A 24,831-nucleotide genomic window follows, 5' to 3' on the forward strand; every position below is an offset into this window, starting at 1 on the left:
ATTGGGCTCCATACTTCAGCACATAGCCTGCTTGGGATTCTCTCTCGCCCTTTCTCTCTGCCACTCTCCCACTCCTGTGTGCGTTTTCTCTCTAAATAAATAAAACACTTAAAAAATTTAAAAAATTTTTTCCCACACATGTCTAAGTTGGAGTAGAGTCATGTTGTTTTATAATTTTTCACTATCTTATAGGCATCTTTCCAAATCAATGTATGTAGCGTCACCTCATTCTTTTTAATACCTTTAAATGTATGTATGTATGTAGAACACAATTTGTTTATGATTTGATTTTTTATTTTTATTATTTTTTTAAGTTTTTTTTAAAGTTTATTTTTGAGGGAGAGAGACAGAGAGAGAGAGAGACAGAGCATGAGCTGGGGAGAGGCAGAGAGAGGGGGACACAGAATCTGAAACAGGCTCCAGGCTCTGAGCTGTCAGCACAGAGCCTGACATGGGGCTCGAACTCACGGACTGCTAGATCATGACCTGAGCCGAAGTCGGACGCTCAACCAACTGAGCCACCCAGGCGCCCCCTTGATTTTTTTTTTTTATTAAAAAAAATTTTCTTTTTTTTTAACATTTATTTGTTTTTGAGACAGAGAGAGAGCATGAACAGGGGAGGGTCAGAGAAAGAGGGAGACACAGAATCTGAAGCAGGCTCCAGGCTCTGAGCTGTCAGCCCAGAGCCCGACGCGGGGCTCGAACCCACGGACCGTGAGATCATGACCTGAGCCGAAGTCGGACACTTAACCGACTGAGCCACCCAGGCGCCCCTGATTTGTTTTTTTAAATTGCACTGGTCTTTAAAGGCACCCACACTGAGAGAACTTGAAAATTATTGGTGGAATGAGTACTAATGAATGTTCCTTGCCTAATATAATCCATGTACAGGGAAAGATGTGTGGCCTTAGATAGGTTACCTATGCTTCTGAGCTTCATTGTTCCCATTCTGCAAAAAGGGACCAAGATTTCTTGCCCAGAGGGTGATGGTGGCATTTGATGAGATAATGCGTAAGGGACTACCTGGTGAGGTGGAAATGATGTTTTGGAGAGGCAATATACTGTAGTCTTTAAAGCATGGGTTTTATAGGCAGACACAGCACGCTTGAATTCAAGTTCTGTTTATGGGTTCTAACCTGGAACGAGTGATGCACACTCTCTGAGTCCATTTGCTCCGCTACAAAATACATCAAAAAATAGCTGTGTGATTCAAGACAAAATAAGGCATATAAAGGGCTTACTTAACAGAGTGTCTTTTTCATGAAAGGTGCTCAATAATAGTAGCCATTGTTGTCAAGTGTGACCACTGAAGCTAGATAAATCTGGGTTTATAATCTGCCTCTGACACTCCTTAAATACATGTCCTGAGGGGTTCTCTTAAAGTTTCTGAGCCTTAGTTTTCTCATCCTACCTTATGGGGTTGTGAGGATGAAGTAAGATGCTTAGATCATTCCCAAAATGTGGTACATATAAGCACTCAGCACTGCATTCAGGTCTTTGGGAATACACATCAACTCCTTCCCTTTTTCCTTCCCAGTTCTTCATGCACAGATGAAGGGTATTTTATTTATTTATGTATGTGTGTATGTATGTGTGTTAGTAATGTTTTTATTTTTTAAAGCACATTTTACTTATTTATTTATTTTAATATAATTTACGGTCCAGTTCGCCTACATACAGTGTATACAGTGTGCTCTTGGCTTCAAGAGTAGACTCCCATGATTCATGGCTTCCGTACAATACCCAGTGCTCACCCTGACAAGTGCCCCCCTCAATGCCCATCACCCATTTTCCCCTCCCCGCTCCCCCCCATCTACCCTCAGTTTGTTCTCTGTATTTAAGAGTCTCTTATGGTTTGCCTCCCTCTCTGTTTGAAACTATTTTTCCCCCTTCCCTTCTCCCATGGTCTTCTGTCAAGTTTCTCAAATTCCACATGAGTGAAAACATATGATATCTGTCTTTCTCTGACTGACTTATTTCAATTAGTATAATACCCTCCAGTTCCATCCATGTTGTTGCAAATGGCAGGATTTCCTTCTTTCTGACTGCCAAGTAGGCTCCACGCCCAACATGGGGCTCTGACTCACAACCCTGAGATCAAGGGTTGTGTGCTCTATTGAATGAGCAAGCCAGGTGCCCCCAAATAAAGTGTATTTGACTCGAAGGTAGCCATGTTGAAGATGAGTTTTAAAGTCAGAACCTCTGTGCACTCTTGTCATTGTTCCATCATCTAAAATCCTTTCTATAGGCTCAGTCTACCCAGCAGTTCACAAGAAGTGTAATGAGATATAATGAATAGCATTAAAATGTATTCAGATCAGAATGTTAATCGTAAGCAAAAAAATCCGCAGAGGACTTCTTCCTTCAAGGCATACGTTTTCTCAGCAAATTAATTTCTTAAGTTATCAAATAAAAACTAACACCAATTCTATTTCTCTGTTGAATTTACAAGTTCAATAGGAACACAAATTGCAATGACACGTTGCGGGAGTGGGGAGTGGTTACGGGAGAATGAATCATAGCCCAAAGGAATGCAAAGCTGAGAAACATCCTAAAAAAATGTTAAGCTAGAGAACTAGAGATGGCTCTGAAAGACAAGTGTTTAGCAATCATGGCTCAAGTCCATTTAGGACAGTAATTTTCAAACTCTGCAGGTCACAGATCATGTTCCCAGCCCACTAGGGTTTAGGCTATTCATGGGTCTCCATGAGTTCCCAGTTTCATGGATGAAATAAGGAATTTTGCTCCAGGAACCTTATTGCTAAATACCACCTACAGACTGAGAACCTAAGGAAAATACTTGAGGCCCCTAAAGCATTCTGGTTAGATCCTATCTTTCCATTTGGACCCAAAGGGAGTAGAGGCGAGAACATTTGGACAGGGGGACAGAAGAAAGGAGGAGAGGGTTGTAGGGAAGTACAGGGTCTGGAGCAGAGCTTCTCGGCTTCGGCACTACTGAAGTTTTGGATGGGAGAATTCTTTGTTGCGGGGTGCTGTCCTGTGCACTGTAGGATGTCTGTATAGCAGCATTCCTGTTCTCTATGCACTAGATGCCAAGAGCACCACCTCCCTCCCGATTGTGACAAACCAAAAACGTCTCCAGACTCTGCCAAATATCCCCGTGGAGGGAGGAGACATGGAGATGGAAAAGCAGACTGAGAGCCGTCATTCTTGATGTGAGGAAGCAAAGGATGGGAATATACCCTTGCCATCTGCCTCCCCACCTTTCTCCTTTTATAAACATTTCTTTTCTCCTTTATAAACATTTTCGGACTTTAAAAGGCTTTTTTTTTTTTTGGATCCCTTAATTCCCTTCTCTTTTTTTGGCTGGAAAGTTATATCTTTTTCATTCTAGTTACCCCATGACAGGCTGAGACTTACCCAAGAGACCATTGGTGAAGCCCTCGGGCATCTGGGAGAAGAGAAGGAAGACATGAGGGCACAAGGCACAGGCTGGAGCTCATCGGGACAGGTCTTGTATTCGGCCCGTTCTTACCACAGTTTTGACCATCACTGTGCTTCATAAAAATGGAGGAGAGCAGGTAAAGAAAGAAGGGGGTAAATCAGAATCATCTGGGAGAAGGGGCACCTGGGTGGCTCAGTCAGGGGAGCAATGGATTTCGGCTCAGGTCATGATCTCACGGTTCAAGAGTTTGAGCCCCTCGTTGGGTTCTGTGCTGACAGCTCAGAGCCTAGACGCTGCTTCAGATTCTGGGTCTCCCTCTCTCTCTGCTCCTCCCTCACTAGTGCTCTGTCTCTGTCTCAAAAATAAATAAACATTAAAAAATATTTTTTTAATAAAAAAAATCATCTGGGAGAAAATGATCCTTGTCCACCTGCAGGCACGTAGCCCCAGGCACATCAAAATCACAGCAGCCGCGAGCGCCGATGGGTATCCGTGGGATGGTTTCCAATAAGCATCCCGTGCGGTTCTCAGGTGTTACTTCTTCCCACTCTCTCCTCCCAGAACAACCACCTGCCTAAGAAGTTTTCTAGGACATCTAATCTCAGTCACAAGTGGGCCCTCAGTAACAAGTTAAAGATGTTCCTTGGGGTGCCCGGCTGCCTTAGTTGTACGAGAATGCAATGCTTGATCTCAGGGTTGTGAGTTCGAGCGCCATGTTGAATGTAGAGATTACTGACATAAATAAATAAATAAACTTAAAAAAAAAAAGATGTTCCTTGAAGCATTATCTAAACTAATGAAGAGGTGCCTGGGTGGCTCAGTAGGTTAAGCATCTGAATCTCTGTTTCGGCTCAGGTCATGATCTCACAGTTTCGTGAGTTCCAGCCCCACGTCGGGCTCTGCACTGACAGTGTGGAGCCTGCTTGGGATTCTCTCTCTCTCTCTCTCTCTCTCTCTCTCTCTCTCTCTCTCTCTCTGCCACTCCCTTACTCACACTGTCTTTGTCTTTCTTAAAATAAGTAAATAAACAAAAAAAATACAGTAGTGAAAATTAGGAAGTAGGACATTTGCTTAAAAAGTTGTGGTGGAGTGGGGCGCCTGGGTGGCGCAGTCGGTTGGGCGTCCGACTTCAGCCAGGTCACGATCTCGCGGTCCGTGAGTTCGAGCCCCGCGTCAGGCTCTGGGCTGATGGCTCAGAGCCTGGAGCCTGTTTCCGATTCTGTGTCTCCCTCGCTCTCTGCCCCTCCCCCATTCATGCTCTGTCTCTCTCTGTCCCAAAAATAAATAAACGTTGAAAAAAAAAAAATTAAAAAAAAAAAAAAAAAAAAAGTTGTGGTGGAGTATAAATGAAATAATTTATATAAAAATATGAATTTTTATAGTGCTAGTGCCTAGCACATAGTGAGCCCTCAAATGTTAACTGTTGCTATGAAAAACTGGGGGCGCCTGGGTGGCTCAGTCAGTTGAGTCTCTGACTCTTGATTTCGGCTCAGGTTGTGATCCCAGGGTCATTGTATCAAGGCTTGCCTTGGGTTCTGTGCTGAGCATTAAGCCTGCTTAAGATTTTCTCTCTCTCTCTTTCTCTCTCTCCCTCTGCCCCTCTCCCCCACTCATGCTTGCTGTCTCTCTCTCTCTAAAAGAAATAAAATGAAAAAAAAAATTTAATATGAAAAACTGCTTTTGGAGGTAGAGAAGTGCTTAGGGTAGATGATATTGAATGAAACTAGTAAGACCCCAGGCTACAAATAGTGGATCCCTATTTTACAAAAATATATCTATAACTTGGGAATTACAGGGGCACCTGCATAGCGTGTTAAGCGTCCAGCTTCAGCTCAGGTCATGATGTCGCGGTTCGTGGGTTGGAGCCCCGCGTTGGGCTCTGTGTTACCAGCTCGGAGCCTGGAGCCTGCTTCGGATTCTGTGTCTCCCTCTCTCTCTGCCCCTCCCCTGGCTCACACTCTGTTTCTGTCTCTCTCTTTCAAAAATAAACATTAAAAAAAACGTTTTTAATGTTTATAATTTGGGGATTCCAGCTCAATCTGAGCTGTGACAGGCTATCCCTTGGATGTGGTTATGACTGGTGGGGAAACACGCTCGAGGAATTTGCTCTGGTATCAAGTAGAATAAGAGGGCACCTGGGTGGCTCAATCGGTCGAGCGTCCGACTTGGGCTCAGGTCAAGGTCTCAAGGTTCATGTGTTCAAGCCCCACATTGGGCTCACTGTTGTCAGTGCAGAGCCCGCTTCAGATCCTCTGTCCCCCTCTCTGCCCCTGCCCCAACTTGTGCTCTCTCAAAAATAAAGAAAACATTACAACAGTAAGTAGAATAAGAGAGCAGAGTGGAGGGGGAAAAGACAACTACCTGGAGGGTCATAGCACAGCTGTGTTTTGGGCTGTCCTTCCCGGCAGAGCTGGATTAAGGGGTGGGCGAGCAGGGGAGCCTCCCGTGTTGCCATTGTACAAGGGATGCTAAAGTGTCGGTGAGCGCTGGTCATGGTGGAAAACAGTGCTTTGGGGAAAATCGTATTTACCAGAACTCTCAGAGTACAGAATGTGGTTAAAGTCACTTGTCACAGTTTGAGACCCCCCAGGTGGCGCTCGTGAGTAAGTGGCCCTTACACCACTTTCTAGTGAAACTGGGTCCAGCTGATTGCTGTCTTTTCGTGTTGTGAATAGTAAGCATATGCAACTCTCTTGCCAAAACTGGAGAGCCCAGAACACAATAGCTGGGTTGCCAGCTGCCCCCAGAAGTCTTACTTCTCTGCCCTTCCTTCTTTTCTCCAAATAAATGTTAAATAAGTATTTAAATAGTATTAGTTTTAAAAGGCACCAAATTATTACTTTTCCCTGGGGCTCTGTATGTCCTATCTGACCCTGATCCTAGGCCGGCCCCCCTGGCCTTCTTCGGAGCTCATAAAGAACAGGATTATTGGCAGAAGCTGAAGAGTTTTTATTTGTTGCATTTCGGTTGTTATGTTGGCCAAGGAATCTGTTGCATACTAAGACCCGAGCAACTTGTGTCCTATAACTGGGGCTTAGGTGACAAATACTAATGCAAAGTGTGGGAGCTGGGGACTCTCTCCTCTGTTCGGGGCCCAAGTCACTGTCAGATACTACCCCGAGGTGAGAGGAAGCTTGGATCTGCCAGGCTGCCACCACTGTTGGCAAACTCTGATGGGTGACTGCCACTAGGGGTGGCATATTCTTAGGTGATGTCAGCAGGTCCTTAATGATGGTGTGTTTCTTAATTTCTGGATTTGAGAGAATTCAATTTAATTTTTAGATTTGAGAGAAAATGGAAAATACAGAGAAGAAAAGTCAAGATGAAATCACCCAGGATCCCATGGTTTTATTTTTAAACCTTACATTGATCTTTACTTAGGCTGCTTGAAGCCTGGGCTTTGTAGTCTCATCTCATACTGGTTTCATGGTTTTCTTTGCTTTGGTTTCTGAATGCTGAAATGTACAACTTGTCCTACTGCACTTTTTCTAATGTCACTTGAAAACAATAGAAACACAGATCCTCTGGAATTTGGTATTTTAAGAGTAAACGAAATACATAAATGTCCCTTATGCAGAACTTTGGTCTCACCAAATGCATGCAGGAAGTTAATCACAGATTTACTCAGCTTGTTGTCTCTTTTACTCTCACACAATTTTTCCTCCCAAAAACCTATTACTGTTCCTTGGATCCCTTAAATAAACCAATCATTAATATATAATCAAAGCAATGCTTTTAGTAATCAATCCCAGTTCCTTTTATTTGAAATAATGGGTAATTTTATAACATTCCAGATATTGGTTGGTACATATCTCTACTCTAGTTAAAATAGGATGTTTCTCTTGTTTTTGTTTCATTTTAAAAATACAACAGTAGGGGTGCCAGGGTGGCTCAGTCGGTTAAGCGACCAGCTCTTGATTTTGGCTCAGGTCAGTTGGTGCGAGCCATGTGTCGAGCTCCATGCTGAACATGTGAAGTCTGCTTGGGATTCACTCTCTCTTTCTCTCTCTCAAAAATAAATAAATAAATAAACGTTTAAAAAAAGGAAATATTACCTTAGGTTGCATGACAGCTGACATCTGTGAGGTCAAAACTGTTCCTTGTGAATGTTGACATATAACATTTTGTGAAAGTATGGCTTGCTTATATATTTTCAAAAATCATTTTGTTTACAAAGAACATATCCTCTGATTAGAGGAATGACAACATATGGGGATAGTTAGCTGTATGCTCAGAGAAATTTAAAAAGAAACCTACTGTCAATTTTTCAGAGTAATCCTAGACCTTAAAAAAATTTTTTAAGTTTATTTCAAGAGAAAGAGAGACAGCAAGAGAGCACAAGTGCACATGCACAAGGTGGGGAGGGCCAGAGAGAGAGAGTGTGAGAGAGAATTCTAAGCAGGCTCTGCACTGTCAGTGTGGTGCATGACACAGGGCTCGAACCCACAGAATCGTGAGATCATGACCTGGGCTGAAACCAAGAGCTGGATGCTTAACCGACTGAGCCACCCAGGTGCCTGCCCTTAGACTTAAATATTGATACAATAAGTAACTAGCATATAGAAAGCACTCAATTAATATTTGAATGTTGAATGAATGAATGACTCAAGATAAACTATTTTCTGAGACTATTATTTTTCCTAGGACAATTTGAAGTTGCTTTTCTTTATATATCTTTATGAAAAATTTTAATTCGTATGAAGAGAGATAAAAGGAAGTTTGCAATTATAGGATCACAACGCAGGAAAATAAAGAACTAGGTTAAACTCCATAAAAACATTAAAAAATTTTTGTTGGAAAAAATTTTTTGAAATACATGTAGATTTACAGAAAAGTTAGAAACAAATTACAAGAATTCTAGCTTATCCTTAATCCTGATTCTCTAGTAACATTTTTATTTCATTGGCTTAATCTCTCACTCTTTCATTGCTGAATCATTTGTTGGTATGTTGCAGACATGTTGCTTCTTTACTTTCCAATACTTGAGTGTGTATTTTCTAGAACAAGGATATTCTCTTATGTAATCACATTGCAATTACTGAAACAGAAAAATTAACACATGCAATATTGTTATCGAATCTGGAAATGTTAATTTCTCACCAATTGTCTCAATAATGTCCTTTATAGTAGGAAAAAATATTCTGGCTTGGGTCCAATCAAAGATTACATACACATTGCATTTAGTTGTCTTCTGTAGTCTTTTATTCTGGAAAAGTTCCTCAGTCTGTCATTGTATTTTATGACCTTAACATTTTTGAAGAATATAGGCCAAGCATTTTGTAGACTATTCTTCAATTTGTGTTTGTCTGATATTTCCTTGTGATGAGATTAGGTTCTGCCCTTTTGGTAGGAATACCACAGAAATGACATTATGCCTTTCTGAGTGCTTCGGATCAATAGGCCCATGACACTAATTTGTCTCTACTGGTGATATTCACTTGGTTAGGGTGCTGTCCCCATGTTTTTCCATTGTAAGGTTATTTTTTTCTTTTTGTAATTAATAAGAATTTTGTAGGTACAACTCCAAGACTGTATAGATATACTTGTCCTCAAGAATTTTTTATCCATTAGTTACAGTGCCCATTTATTGCTATGCTTTGTGAAATGCTATTTTTTTTTTAACTTCATCATTACTTCTACATTTGTTTGCATTCTATTATAGGAAGAAATTTTCCTTTTTCTTCATTCATTCATTCATTCATTTGTACCAGTTTGAATTCGTGTGTTCCTATTTTATTTAATGGATTTTAATCCCTTACCATCATTCTCCCTGACCCCCAGGCTTAATGAGATATAATTGACATATAACAACCTCCATTTTTATTTTCATGTTCGACTGTCCCAGATTTTGCCAGTGGGAGCTTCTTCAAGCTGACTCCTGGTTCTTCGGACATGTCGCTATCGTTCTTTGGGCACTTTCCCATTTTCTAGCATAATATGATATTCTAAACTTACTTTGAATGTTCTCTACCCTAGCCCTGGAATCAGCTAATTTTCCAAGGAGTTCTGGTTTCTTTTAAAGGAGAATGGTATTTAGAAACCAACATAGATATGCTGGTATATTACTGGGATGTTATTGCTTCTAGATCCTCACAGCAGACAGCTAGGAAATATATGAACACACACATCGATGTGTCTATATCTATATCTATATCTATATCATCTATATCTATATCTATATCTATATATCTACAACTATATGTTTCTGTTATAAACATCTATACCCACCTAGATAGCTAAATTTATAAAACCGTATATTTGTGCCGATTCCTGCAATTCTAGTCCAAAAACAGGATTTATTAGCATGTTCTCCCTCTCCATATTGTAACTACTTTCTCTGACAGTGAGAAATTTGGTTTCCATTATCCTCAACACATCACTTATTTGCTCAGTTCTAAAATTCAGCAGAAGTAATGTTAGAGACGTTAAGCCATGCCACTGGGAGAAACACACCAATGACCTGGAATTCAATATTTGTTTGTAAGTCTATCATTTTTAGTTTAAGAATACATAGTTAATATTCTGTATTTAAAAGTATGTGTTAAGTAGTTCTTCTAATTTTTAGCTTCAGTTTGGCTATTATTCGTGTGCTATTATTTGCTATACAGACAGGTTTACTCATTTGCATTTGTATTTTACTTTAGATTTTGTTTCACAATTTTATTGTGTGTGTGTGTGTGTGTGTGTGTGTAAAACATTAAGATGGTTCAAAAGTCAAAACTCAACAAAAAAGGTATGTTTAGAAAAGCGTCATTGGGGCGCCTGGGTGGCTCAGTCGGTTAAGTGGCCGACTTCGGTTCAGGTCATGATTTTGAGGTCCGTGAGTTCTAGCCCCGCGTCGGACTCTGTGCTGATGGCTCAGAGCCTGGAGCCTGTTTCGGATTCTGTGTCTCCCTCTCTCTGACCCTCCCGCATTCACGCTCTCTCTCTGTCTCAAAAATAATAAAAATTAAAAAAAAAAAGAAGCATCATGACTACTTTAGAAAATAATTTTTCTTTATTGAGGGTTCCTTCTTCTATATTTATAACTAAGCCTGGGTCCTTTGCTTCATTCTCTTTATATTCCATGGCTGCCTGCTCTCTACTCCTCAAGTATACACACAAACATACATAAATGCATCTTGATGGAAAAGATACTGAAAAACTACAAGATGATCTTTAGGATAAGGCATGTTTCTTCCACCGTTGGACATGATTCTCTACAGAAACAACTTTCTTAAGTTAATTTTTTCACAGTATATTTCACAGTATATGACAACATATTTAAGTGATTTAAAATATTGTTTCTTGTGAAAATGCCATCATGAACTATAAGGTCCATTCTCACTGTATGAAAGCAGAGAGTTTCTTTTACTAAGACAAAGCAAGCTGGCTTTGTTTTTACTTAAATGCAGGACCAAAACAACCCATGAATCACTTCCTCTATGAAGTAACTGCAGACTAGGCACTCATCCAAACCCTGGGCCAGATCCACCCTGCCAGCCCCACTTCCTTAGGACATGTGTCTTTCAGCGCCTCTGGCTCCTTTTGGAACAGGGACCAGCTGCCTCTAATTTCCTCAGTCCAGGTGCTATGGTGATGGTGGTGATGGTGGTGATAGTGGTGATGGTGAGACTGAGTTTTGAAAGCAAAAATCCATTATGCGAAGATTAAGATTTTCATCATTAGATTTTGAAGTCCTTGATTATGTATTAACTAATCAGAAATCTGGTTTTGTTACTAAAAGAGTTTAGCTATATAAAATGTTGATTTCTTTTCCCCTCAGCCTCTATTCCAAAGCTCTATATGCCCTACAATTTGATACTTCAGAAGAAAGGTTCTATTCATTTTTTTTCCTTTTACATGACCTAGCTTGTGCACTGAATAAGTATTTATTAAGTTCTTAAAATGTGCCAGGCACTGTATTGTGGATTTGGGACATCAGTAATCACAAAAGATAAGTGGAACTTATTTGGAACTTACTTTCTCACCAACACAAGTTATTCAAGACAGCACAGGGGAAGTGCCCCACAGTTCCGCACCACTCCAGGGACTATCCAAAATGATGAAACGGAAGAATTCCCCTCAAAAGAATCTCAAGGAAATAACGACAGCTAATGAACTGATCAAAAAGGATTTAAACAATATAACAGAAAGTGAATTTAGAATAATAGTCATAAAATTAATCGCTGGGCTTGAAAACAGTATAGAGGACAGCAGAGAATCTATTGCTACAGAGTTCAAGGGACTAAGGAACAGTCAGGAGGAGCTAAAAAAAAGCTATAAACGAGCTGCAAAATAAAATGGAAACAACCACGGCTCAGACTGAAGAGGCAGAGGAGAGAACAGGTGAACTAGAAGATAAAATTATGGAAAAAGAGGAAGCTGGAAACTTATTTTCTAGTAGGTACAGGCAGACAATGAAAAAAACCCATAAAAATAGCTAATTATTTTGCTATAAATTATGGGAAAATAGATGTTATGGGAAAAATAGATCAAATTAAGGAGGAATGGGGGCGCCTGGGTGGCGCAGTCGGTTAAGCGTCCGACTTCAGCCAGGTCACGATCTCGTGGTCCGTGAGTTCGAGCCCCGCGTCAGGCTCTGGGCTGATGGCTCGGAGCCTGGAGCCTGTTTCCGATTCTATGTCTCCCTCTCTCTCTGCCCCTCCCCCGTTCATGCTCTGTCTCTCTCTGTCCAAAATATAAATAAAAAAAAACGTTGAAAAAAATTAAGGAGGAATGGGAGTTACATTGGTAGTGAAGGCGGTTGTAATCTAAAATACCGTGGTCAAGAGAAATTGAGGTGGTGAGATTTGAACAAAGACTTTAAAGAGGTGAGGGTGTTACTCATGCAGGTATCTGTGGAAGGAGTATCGCAGGAAGAGGGTACAGCCAGTATATGTGATATAAGGCTGAAGTGTACTTGGCTTCTTTAAGGAAAAGTAAGGACATGTATGGTTCAGGGTGGTGGTAGGGAAGACATATAAGGCCTGGGAGGCCACACAAAGCCCTAGGCTTTTATTCTGAGTGAAATGGGGAGTTGCTGCAGGGACTGGGGTGGAAAAACAACATGATCTGACTTGTGCTTTAACTGACTCCCCTGGCTGAATATTTGACAATGGAGGGGTGGGCTGGGGGGGGGGGGCGTGGAATGGAAGTCTTGAGACTAGTTAGAAAGCTATTGCAATAATGTAGGCAAGAGATGATGATGATTCAGGCCAGAATGGTAGCAGTGAAATTTGTGAAATAGAATCTGATTATATATTTTGAAGATGACCGAAGAGAACTTCCTGATGCATTGGATGTGTAAACTGAGAAAGAAAGGAGTCAAAGATGAAAGGTTTTGGCTTGAGCAACTTGAAAACCACAGTTGCTATTAACTGACATAAAGATGATTATGGATAGAATGAGTTTTATGGGGGAAAACATCAGGCGTTCACTTTTAGATGGGTTAAATTTGAGATGTACTAGACATCCAAGTGGAGATGACAATTAGATGGTTAGGAAAATGTCTTTGGTGTGCAGAAGAACAGTAAGAGCTGGAGATATAAAATTGGGAGTTGACAGCAAGAAATTATATGTGATCACCATTGGAATGAGTGTGGATAAAGAAGAGAACCCAGGACATACTTAGCCTTACGATACCCCTAAGAAGTCTAGGAGAAATGTAGAAACCAGCAAAGGAGCTCAAGAAAGAGTATCTAAAGGAATAGAAAGAAAACCAAAAGTTGGGAGTCCAGAAAAACAAGTGAAAAAAGCGAATCGAGGGGAGCATGATGAAGCATGTCAAATGCTACTGTATTAATAAGTTAAAAATTGAGAATTGACCGTTGGATTTAGCAACATGGAAATCATTTGGTAACCTTGATAAGAGCAGTTTTAGTTAAATGGTGGATGGGGGCAAAACCCTAATTGAAGTACATTCGGGAAAGAATGTGGACAGAGGAATTAGAGATAGCAAGTATAGAAAAGTCTTTCAAATACTGCTCCAAAAGAAAGGGAAAATGGGGTGGTAGATGACAGGGGAAGTGGAGTGAAGAGGTTCATTTAAGTTGGGAAGAATTTGCAGCAGGTGTGTTCGCTTATAGAAAGACCCAATGAAAACAGAAAAGACAATATTGTATGAAAAAGGGAAAATGGCTGGAGCGATACCTTTGAGAAGGTGGGTGGGGATAGGATATGGTTCATGCACAAGTGCAGGGATCAGAGTTAGGTAGGAACATGGATGGATGGGCAGGAAGATAGAATGTGTGGGTTTAAGTGTTGATAGATGCCTTGATGTGATTGTGGGAGACTGTGGAAGTCCCTTGCTGATTGATTTTCTCACTAAATTAGGAAAGGTCATCCATGGGGACCCAGGATGAGGGAGACAGCATTGGAAGTTGGAGGAGAAAGGAGATGTGAAAAAAATGACCTAATAATAAATTGAAAGTGAGACCAATCCATGTAGTTAGTTGTTTTGGACAGTTGCATGGGCATTGGCATGGAGAAGACAGAGTTGAGTAGATCAGGTTCTAGTTTTGCCAAGCGAGACAAAGCTAGGAAGGAGCAAGGGAGTTGAGTGAATGCAAAGCAGTGATTACAGTGATTAAATGTGACGTTTAACCTGGGTAAGGGTGGGGACGGGGGGGGGGGGAAGAAAGGAGGACATCAAGAGCAGTGACAAATTACTTCACCTCTCTAAACGTTTCCTACCTAAAAATCTGCATATGGTGTTATGAGGTTTATGTGAGATGATGTATATATAGAAGAATATTTAAAGGACCAAGCACCGAATATATATTCAGTGTTTCTCAAATGAGGTTTTCATCAGGATCACCTGGGGAATGCCCAGAGCCCAACCCAGGCACATAGAATTTCGGTGGGTGAGGCCAGATCTTCACTCTGTCTATTCCTCAGATGATTCTAATGTGTAGTCAGGGCGGCAAACTTTTGCATTAACTACATGATCTCTATTGGTATTATCAACTAGATGGAATGGAGGGAATATGGTAGAAGAGGAGGATCCGGAACTCACCTCCTCCCACGGACACACTGAGGGAACAACTACATACATTGCAACTCACTCTGAAAACAATCTGCAGACTCTTGGAACACATCCCCCACAGCTGAAATCATCAAAAGAAGGCGGCATCAAGAAGATAAGGAAGGGCAGAAACAACAAGCCCCTAGTGTGGCTATTCACAAGAAGGGGTTATATCGCAAGCATCCAGGAGCGAGGGGAACACTGGGCATCCCCAACCCCGGGGACCTTCATGGGAACACAAGCCTCTATAACACCTGGTTTGGAAATCAGCAGGGCCATAGGAAACAGAGTCCCCACTCTTGAAGAGCCAATGTGCTATGTCACTTGGTCTGAGACCCAGCAGTTTGAAAAGTGCCTATATGTGAAGACTTAATGACTAATTTTAGGATGTGTGCTGGAGGGGCAGAGCCCTGTAGGAACTTTCTCTGAGAATGGAAGTGCTGGTAGGCACCATTTTTCTTGCCCTCCTTCAGCTTAGCTAAACAGACACCTGTGGGTTTAGACACTGTCCATCTATCTCGCTAGCAACCAAGTGTTCCCCTAAAGACCTGTGCCACTCAACCAACCCACCTACCCCAACAGGCACCCTTCCACCACAGGGGCTCCTGCCCCACCACACCTGGCAGGCAGCCTCTGTCAGGAACGACATCCTTTCTAGAGTGACTACTGTCCCACACACCCAATGGGACCTAATGCCTCTCCAGAGCAATTCTTGCCCTGGTAATTGGGAGCTAGTCTCACTCACAGCATGCCTGCAGTAGCTACAGCCAGGCCTCTCAGCCTGTCAACATGCGGACAAGCCCTGCGCACTACTAAAACCATGGTTGGCCAGTCATTGCTGACAAGTAGGCTGAGGGGCAGCCCTGCTCACCTGTATACCTGCAGCAGTTGTGACTCAGACACAACAGGAAGGCACGTGCAGCCCCACACGGGGGTTACCCTGGAGCACCTGGTTCTGGTGACCAGAGAGGATTATGCTAATGGAACAACAGGACACCTGCACAAGCCCACTACTTTCAAGACCAGGAGATGTCGCTGACCTACCTATTATACAGAAACTAACACAGAATCAGACAAAAGGAGACAGAAGAATATGTTCCAAATCAAAGAACAAGACAATACCTCAGAAAAAGAGCTAAGTAAAAATGGAGATAAGCAACCTACTTCATAAAGAGTTCAAAGTAATGGTAATAAAGGTGCTCACCAGAATTGAGAGAAGAGTAGAGGAACTCAGTGAGAACATCAACAAAGAGAAAATATTTAAAAGAACCAGTCAGATCTGAAGAATAACTGAAGTGAAAAATACACTAGAGGGAATCGGAGCAGATTAGAGGATGCAGACTGGATCAGCGATCTCGAAGACAGCTAGTGGAAAGCAGCCATAACGAAGAGCAGGGGAAAAATAACGATGATTAAAGAAATGAGGAGAGGTTAAGCGACATCTGTGACATCAAATGGACTAACAATAACACTATCTGAACCCCAGAAGGGAAGAGAGTAAGGTGCAGAAAATGTATGTGAAGAAATAAAATTTCTCTAACCAGGGGAAAGAAACAGACATTCAGGTCTAGGAAGCATAGAGAGCCCCAAAGAAGATGAACCCAAGGAGGTCCACACCAAGACACATGATAATTAAAATGGCAAAAATTAAAGATAAAGAAAATCTCATAAGCATCAAGAGAAAAACACATAATTATATACAAAGGAAACTCCATAAGGCTATCAGCTAATTTTTTAGCAGAAATTTTGCAGGACAGAAAGGGGTGGCATGATATATTCAAAGTGCTGAAAGGAAAAAACCTTTCAACCTTAAAAAAACCTTTACGACTTGAGAGGAGAACATGGCAGCAGAGAAGGACCCTAGCCTCATCTGGTCCCATGAACACAACTAGATAACTATCAAATCATTATAAATACCCCAGATATTGATCTGAAGACTAACAGAACAAACTCCACAACTAAAGGGAGAAAAGAGGCCATATCAAAGAAGGTAGGAAGTGCAGAGATGTGGTTTAGGGGAGAAATGGATCACAGGTGCTGCAGAGGGGAGGGAGCTGTGGTCCTGAAGAGGGAGGGAGGGAGGAAGGGAGGGAGAGAGAGAGACAGAGAGAGGAGCATATAGGGGAACGCACAAGGAGAAAGTTTCCTCAAAACCATTGGCTTGGAAAATGAGAGGGGCTGAATTTAATAAGTTCTTACAAGGAGTGGGGCTTAAAGCCTGGAGTTTTTGTTTTTGTTTTTGTTTTAATTTTTTTTTAACGTTTACTTATTTTTTGAGACAGGGAGAGACAGAGCATGAACAGGGGAGGGGCAGAGAGAGAGGGAGACACAGAATCTGAAACAGGCTCCAGGCTCTGAGCTGTCAGCACAGAGCCCGACGCGGGGCTCGAACTTAGGGACCATGAGATCATGACCTGAGCCGAAGTCGGAGCCAAAGTCGGACGCTTAACCGACCAAGCCACCCAGGTGCCCCATTAAAGCCTGGAGTTTTAAAAGTCGGCAGGCTTGGCTAAGATAGAGACCTGCGGGTGCTGCCCAGCTACTAGAGAAAAGGCAGGCAAACAACCCGGGGGCAGACAGCATGGAAACAGCATCTGAAGCTTGGGACACAATAGGAAGATTATTTGTTCTTTTTGGAGTGCATCCCCCAGAGGCAGCATTCAAGGGAGGTGCCTCTCTGGCAACAGGGGAACAACCAGACGCCATTTCCCTCCCTCTCCTCCAACCCTCGGCGTAAACACAGAGCGACCTTTGGGAAGCAGCACAACACTGACACTGGCTGTCTGACTTGCTTACACCAAGCCCCACCCCTCTTGCTCTGGCGCCACTGCCCTTCTCAGTCAAATCTGCCTCAGTCCCAGCTTGGCAGTCCCCTCCCCCAGAAGACCAGTGCAGGCCCCTACCCACACCATTCCTCTAAAGCCTGGGATTTTAAAGGTCAGCAGGCTTGGCTGGGAGAGAGCCAGGAGGGCACAGCCCTGCTTCTGGAGAGAACGCAGGCAAACAACCCAGAGGCAGACAGCACGGAAACAGCTATCGGAAAAATACCTGGGGCACACGGTGAGGGTAGGGGGTGAGATTATTTGCTCTTTCCATAGCACTTCCCTGAGAGCTAGCTTTCGCCAAGATGCTTCCCTGGGGATAAAGGAGCTGGCTGGGGCCATTTCCCTACCCCTCCCATCAGCATAAACAGAGAGTCGATAGAGAGAAGCAGCCCAGAACCTACACTAGCTGCCTAACTTGCTTGCAGCAAGCCCCACCCCCTTGTGTTCTAGAAGGACTGCCCTTCTAAGTCCAGCTTGCCTCAGTTCCAACGTGGAGGGCCCCTTCCCCAGAAGCCCAGCACAAAACCCCACACCAAGTCTCCTGACTGCAGAGTTCTACAGGGCCTCATTTCTGGTGGGATTGGTGTCAGGTCTCATTTCACCAGCAGACCAGAGCACACCTAGCTAAACTTACCATCTGCAGGCCAGGGACCAAACACCGCCCACGGCAGGCAAGAAGAGCCTCTGCAAATGACTATCCTTAAGGATAGAGCAGCCACATCACGACAGCAGAGTGCACGCAGCACACACCGGAGACACTAGCTGAAGCACTAGGCCCTCGGCACTACATGACTTCGTCTTCATGAGGCCATTACTTTTAGGAGGAGACATAACTGGCTTTTCCAACACATAGATGAAGGCAGAGACTTGGACCAAATGCCAAAATGTTGGAATTCATCCCAAAGGAAAGAACAACATAAGTCCGTGGCCAGAGATCTAAGTGGAGTAGATATAAGTCACATGCCGGATGGAGAATTGAAAGCAACAATCATAAGGATACTCACTGGGCTCGACAAAAGAAGACATCAGGGAGATCCTTGCCACAAAGATAAAAGAGTAAAAAGAATCAGAAATGAGAATGCAATAAATGAGATTGGAAAAACAGGCTTGATGCAATGAACAGCAGGCTGGAAGAAGCAGATGAATGAGTACGTGATACAGAACACAAAGTAATGGAAAACAATGAAGCTGAACAACAGAGGGAAAGAACAATTATGGAACACGAGAATAGACTTAGGGAAATCAGTGACTCCATCAAATGAAATAACATTCATATTATAGGAGTCCCAGAAGAAGAGAAGGGAGTAAAGGAGGCAGAATATTTATTTTAAGAAATAATAGAAAATTTCCCTAATCTGGGGGAGGAAACACATCCAGATCAAAGAGGCACAGAGAATTCTCATCAAAATCAACAAAAGCAGGCCAATACCAAGACATACTATAATTAAATTTGCAAAATATAGTGAGAAAGAAAAAATCTTAAAAGCAGCAAGACAAAAAAAGTCCTAAACTTATAAAGGAAGATCCATAAAGCTAGCTGGAGATTTCTTAAGACAAACTTGGCAAGCCAGAAGGAAGGGGCATGATATATTCAAAGTGCCGCATGGGAAAGTCAGCAGCCAAGAATACTCTATACAGCAAGGCTGTCATTCAGAATAAGAGAGATATAGAGTTTCCCAAACAAATCTAAAGGAGTTCATGACTACTAAACCAGCCCTGCAAGAAATATTACAGTGAACTCTTTAAGTGCAAAGGAGAGACCAAAGGTAACAATGACAAGAAAGGATCAGAGAAAATCTCCAAAAACAATGACAAAACAAGGAATAAAATGGCAATAAATACGTATCAATAATTACTCTGAACATAAATGGACTAAATGCTCCAATCAAAAGACATAGGATTTCAGAATGGATTAAAAAAGAAAAGACCCAACTATATGCTGCCTACAAGAGACTCATTAAAAACTTTTTTTAACGTTTATTTATTATTTTGAGAGAGAGAGAGAGAGAGAGACAGACATAATGCAAGCAAGAGAGGGGCAGAGAGAGAGGGACACACAGAAACCGAAGCAGGCTCCAGGCTCTGAGCTGTCAGCACAGAGCCCAACATGGGGCTCGAACCCACAAACCATGAGATTATGACCTGAGCTAAAGTTGGACACTCAAACAACTGAGCCACCCAGGTGCCCCGAGACTCATTTTATTTTATTATTATTTTTAAAAGCTTTTACTTATTTATTGTGAAAGAGAGCAAGCAGGGTAGGGGCAGAGAGAAAGGGACAGAGAGAATTCCAAACAGACTCCACACTCAGTGCAGAGCCCAATGCAGGGCTCAATCCCACAACCATGAGATCATGACCTGAGCTGAAATCAAGAGTCGGACGCTCAACCAACTGAGCCACCCAGGCGCCTGAAGAGACTTGTTTTAGACCTAGACACCTGCACATTGAAAGTGAGGGGTGGAGAAAACATTTATCACGCAAATGGATGTCAAAAGAAAGCTGGAGTAGCAATACTTATATCGGATAAACTAGACTTTAAAACAAAGAGTGTAACAAGAGACCAAGAAGGGCATTATATAATCATAAAGGGGACAATCCAACAAGAAGATATAATGATTGTAAACAATAAAGCACCCACAATGACAGCACCCAAATATATAAAACAATTAATAACAAACGTTAAGGAACTAATTAATAGTACAATAATAGTAGGGAACTTCAACACCCCACTTACATCAATGGACAAATCATCTAAAGAGAAAATCAACAAGGAAATAACGGCTTTGAATGACACACTGGACCAGACATACTTAATAGATATATTCAGAACATTCCATCTTAAAACAACAGAATACATGCACTTTTTACGTGCATGTGGGACATTATCTAGAATAAATTAAATATTAGGTCACAAAACAGGCCTCAAGAAATACAAAAAAGACTGAAATCATACCAATCACCATTTCTGGCCACAATGCTATGAAACTTGAAGTCAATCACAAGAAAACATTTGGAAAGATCACAAATACATGGAGGCTAAACAACATGTTACTAAACAATAAATGGGTTAACCAGGAAATGAAAAAAACAAACAACTATATGCTACAAATTGGACAACCTAGAAGAAATGGATAAATTCCTACAAAGGTATAAATTACCAAAATGGAAACAGGAAGAAATAGAAAACTTGAACAGACTGATAACCAGCAAATAAATTGAGTCAATAATCCAAACACTCCCAACAAATTCACAGGCAAATTCTACCAGACATGTAGAGAAGAGTTAATACCTACTTTTTAATTTTTTTTTTTGAAGGGGGGGAGAGGGAAAGGGAGAGAGAGAATCTCAAGCAGGCTCCAAACTCCACACGATCTCACCACCATGAGATCATGACCTGAGCTGAAATCAAGAGTTGGGTGTTTAACCAACTGAGCCACCCAGGCGCCTTGAGTTAATACCTATTCTTTTCAAACTATTTCAAAATGTAGAAAAGGAAGGAAAACTTCCAAATTCATTCTATGAGGCCAGCATTACCCTGATACCAAAATCAGACAAAGACTCTACTAAAAAAGAGAACTACAGGGGCGCCTGGGTGGCGCAGTCGGTTAAGCGTCCGACTTCAGCCAGGTCACGATCTCGTGGTCCGTGAGTTCGAGCCCCGCGTCAGGCTCTGGGCTGATGGCTCGGAGCCTGGAGCCTGTTTCCGATTCTGTGTCTCCCTCTCTCTCTGCCCCTCCCCCGTTCAGCTCTGTCTCTCTTTGTCCCAAAAATAAAAAAAATAAAAAAAAGAGAACTACAGGCCAATATCCCTGATGAACATGGATTCAAAAATTCTCAATAAAATACTAGCAAACTGAATCCAACAGAACATTAAAAGAATCATTTACCACAAATAAGTGGGATTTATTCCTGGGCTTCAAGTGTGGCTCAATATTCACAAATCAATATGATACACCACATTAATAAAAGAAAGGATAAGAACCACCTGATCCTTCCAGTAGAGGCATAAAAAGCATTTGACAAAGTACAACACCCATTCAGGATAAAACCCCTCAACAATGTAGGTTTAAAGGGAACATAGCTCAACATAATAAAGGCCATATATGAAAAATCCATACCTAATATCATCCTCAGCAGGGAAAACTGAGAGCTTTTCCTCTAGGTCAGGAAGAGGACAGGGATGTGCCCTCTCCAAACTGTGACTTAATGTAGTACTGGAAGTCCTAGCCACAGCAACCGGACAACAAAGAAGAAGTAAAAGGCATACAAATTGGCAAGGAAGAAGTAAAACTTTAATTATTTGCAGATGACATGATACTCTAAAGAGAAAAACCCAAAAGACTACACCAAAAAAACTCCCTGATACATGAATTGTAAAGTCTCAGGTTACAAACTTAACATACAGAAATCTGTAGCTTTCTATACACCAATAATGAAACAGCAGAAAAAGAAATCAAGGGATCGATCCTATGTACAATTGCACCAAAAACAGTAAGATACCTAGGAATAAACCTAACAAAAAGGTCAAAGATCAGTAGTCTGAAAAGTATAGAACACTTATGAAAGAAATTGAAGATGACACAAAGAAATGGAAAAACATTCCATGCTCATGGACTGGAAGAACAAACATTATAAAAATGTCTGTACTACCCAAAGCAATGTACATATTCAATGCAATCCCTATCAAAATAACACCAGCATTTTTCATAGAACTGTAACAAACAATCCTAAAGTTTGTATGGAATGACAAAAGACTCCAAATAGGCAAAGCAAACCTGAAAAAGAAAAGCAAAGCTGGAGGCAACACAATTTCAGACTTCAAGCTATATTACAAAGCTGTACTCATCAAGACAGTATGGTACTGGCACAACACATAGATCAATGGAACAGAATAGGAAACCCAGAAATGGACCCACAACTATATGGTCAACTAACCTTTGACAAAGCAGGAAAGAACATACAATGGGAAAAAGACAATCTCTTCAACAGATGATGTTGGGAAAACTGGATAGCAACATGCAAAAGAATGACTGGACCACTATCTTACACCATACACAAAAATAAATTCAAAATGGAAGAAAGACCTGAATGTGAGACAAGAAACTATCAGAATCTTAGAGAACATAGGCAGCAATCTCTGTGACCTTGGCTGTAGCAACTTCTTACTAGACATGTCTCCAGAGGTGAGGGAAACAAAAGCAAATATGAACTATTGGGACTTCATCAAGATAAAAACCTTTTGCACAATGAAGGAAACAGTAAACAAAACTAAAAGGCAATCTATGGAATGGAGGAATGACATATCTGATGAAGTGTTAGTATCCAAAATATATAAAGAACATATAGGAGTGCCTGGGTGGCTCAGTCAGTTAAACATTTGACTTCAGCTCAGGTGGTGATAGTCTGTGAGTTTGAATCCTGCATTGGGCTTTGTGCTGTCAGCTTAGAGCCTGGAGCCTGCTTCAATTCTGTGTCTCCCCTTCTCTTTTTCTTCCCCTCCCTTGTTTGAGTTCTGTCTCTTTCTCTCAAAAATAAACATCAAAAAAAAAAAAAAAAAGAAAGAAAAAGAACTTATAAAACTCAACACCCAAAAATTGAATAATCCAGTTAAAAAATGGGCAGAAGACATGAATAGACATTTTTCCAAAGACAACATTCAAATGGCTAACAGACACATGAAAAGGTGCTCAACATCACTCATCATCAGGGAAATACAAATCAAAACTACAATGAGAGATCAGTTCACACCTGTCAGAATGGCTAAATTCAACAACACAAGAAACAACAGGTGTTGGTGAGGATGTGTAGAAAGGGGAACCCTCTTGTGCTGTTGATGGGAATGCAAACTGGTGCAGCCACTCTGGAAAACAGTATGGAGGTTCCTCAAAAAGTTAAAAATAGAACTACCCTATGATCCAGCAATTGCCCTACTAGGTATTTAGGAAACAAATACAAAAATATGAATTCAAAGAGATATGTATATCCCGATGTTTTTGGCAGCATTATCTACAATAGCCAAATTATGGAAACAGTCCAAGTGTCCATTGACTGCTAAGTGGATAAAGAAGATGTGGTGTATATGCACAAAGAAATATTACTCCACCATAAAAAGAATGAAATCTTACCATTTGCAATGACATGGATGGAGCTAAAAAGTAATATGCTAAGTAAAATAAGTCAGAGAATGACAAATAGCATATGATTTCACTCGTGGAATTTAAGAAACAAAAAAATAAGTGGTGCCTGGGTAGCTTAGTCAGTCAAGCATCTGACTCTTGATTTTGGCTCAGGTCATGATCTCATGGTTTGTGAGATCAAGTCCCGAGTCAGGCTCTATACTGACAGGGAGGAGCCTGCTTGGGATTCTCTCCCCCGCTGTCTCTTTAACCCCCTCCCCCACCCTCTCTAATGCGTTTAAAAATGAGCAAAGGGGGAGAAAAAGAGAGACAAACCAAGAAAGAGACTTTTTTTTTTTTTTTTTAACGTACGCTCCATGTCCAAGTGGGGCTTGAACTTACAACCCTGAGATCAATAGTCACATACTCTATCAACTGAGCCAGTTAGTCTCACCAACAGATTCTTAACTATAGAGAACAAAACTGATGGTTACTAGAGGAGAGGTGGATAGGAGGATGGGTTAAATAGGTGATGGGGATTAAAGACTGCACTTGTATGGAAGTGTTGAATCACGATTTTGTACACCTGAAACTGATATTATACTTACAACCCTTACAACCAAGAATATTCTACCAAGCAAAGTTATTATTCACAAGAGAAGGAGGAAAGGCTTCCCAAACAAAAATTCATCACCACTAAACCTTACAAGAAATGTTAAAGGGACTTCTTTAAGTAGAAAAGGCCATAACTAGAAAATATTTACAAAAAGAAAAAATCTCACTGCTAAAAAGTACACATAAAGATAGCAGATCATTTTTGAAGTCATATGAATGTTAAAAGACAAAAGCAAAATCAGTATCTATGAAAAATAGTAAAGTGATATTCAAAATAAAAAAGATGTCATATAGGACAGATACATGACATGTGGATGCAGCATAGATAGGTAGCACATTTAGAATGTGTATGAACTTAAGCAACCATCAATGTAATATAAACTGCTACATGTATAGGATGTCATATATGAATCTGATTGTAACATGAACCAAAACCTGTAATAGATACCCAAAAAACAAACAGAAAGGAATCTAAGCATAACAATGAAGTCATCAAACCACAAAGGAGGAGAACAAGAGAAACAAAGAACTGCAAAAACAACCAGAAAACAACGAACAAAATGGTAATAAGTACATATCTATCAATGATTACTTTAAATGTAAATGGACTATATGCTCCAAACAAAAGACATACGGTGAGCTAATGGATAAAAAACCAAGACCCATCTATACGCTGCCTACAAGAGGCTCACGTCAGACCTAAGGACACACACAAACTGAAAGTGAAGGGATGGAAAAAGATTCTCCATGCAACAGGGGAAAAAAGCCTGAGGTAGCAATACTCAATTTTTGACAAAACAGACTTTAAACAAATTCTGTAACAAGAGACAAAAGGTGGGTTTTACCTAATGATAAAGGGATCA

At 41.2% G+C, this 24,831-nt stretch overlaps 1 protein-coding gene across 3 annotated transcripts in view; it reads right to left on the bottom strand.

Moving 5' to 3' along the window:
* Nucleotides 1-1,868: 1,868 nt before the first annotated feature.
* FGD4 (FYVE, RhoGEF and PH domain containing 4) overlaps nt 1,869-24,831 on the bottom strand; it is a 253,092-nt gene continuing 230,129 nt past the window's right edge. The window contains exon 18 of one of the 3 annotated variants that reach the window (XM_058743131.1): nt 1,869-3,513. In XM_058743131.1, coding sequence (XP_058599114.1) covers nt 3,461-3,513 — 53 coding nt within the window. In that variant the 3' untranslated portion in view covers nt 1,869-3,460. Of the gene's footprint in view, nt 3,519-8,256; nt 8,445-24,831 lie in introns of those variants that run through there. The other 2 variants (XM_058743133.1, XM_058743132.1) reach the window with 2 other exon arrangements.

Source organism: Neofelis nebulosa, chromosome 8 (assembly GCF_028018385.1).
Source record: "Neofelis nebulosa isolate mNeoNeb1 chromosome 8, mNeoNeb1.pri, whole genome shotgun sequence".
In the NCBI taxonomy this organism is placed as follows: domain Eukaryota; kingdom Metazoa; phylum Chordata; class Mammalia; order Carnivora; family Felidae; genus Neofelis; species Neofelis nebulosa.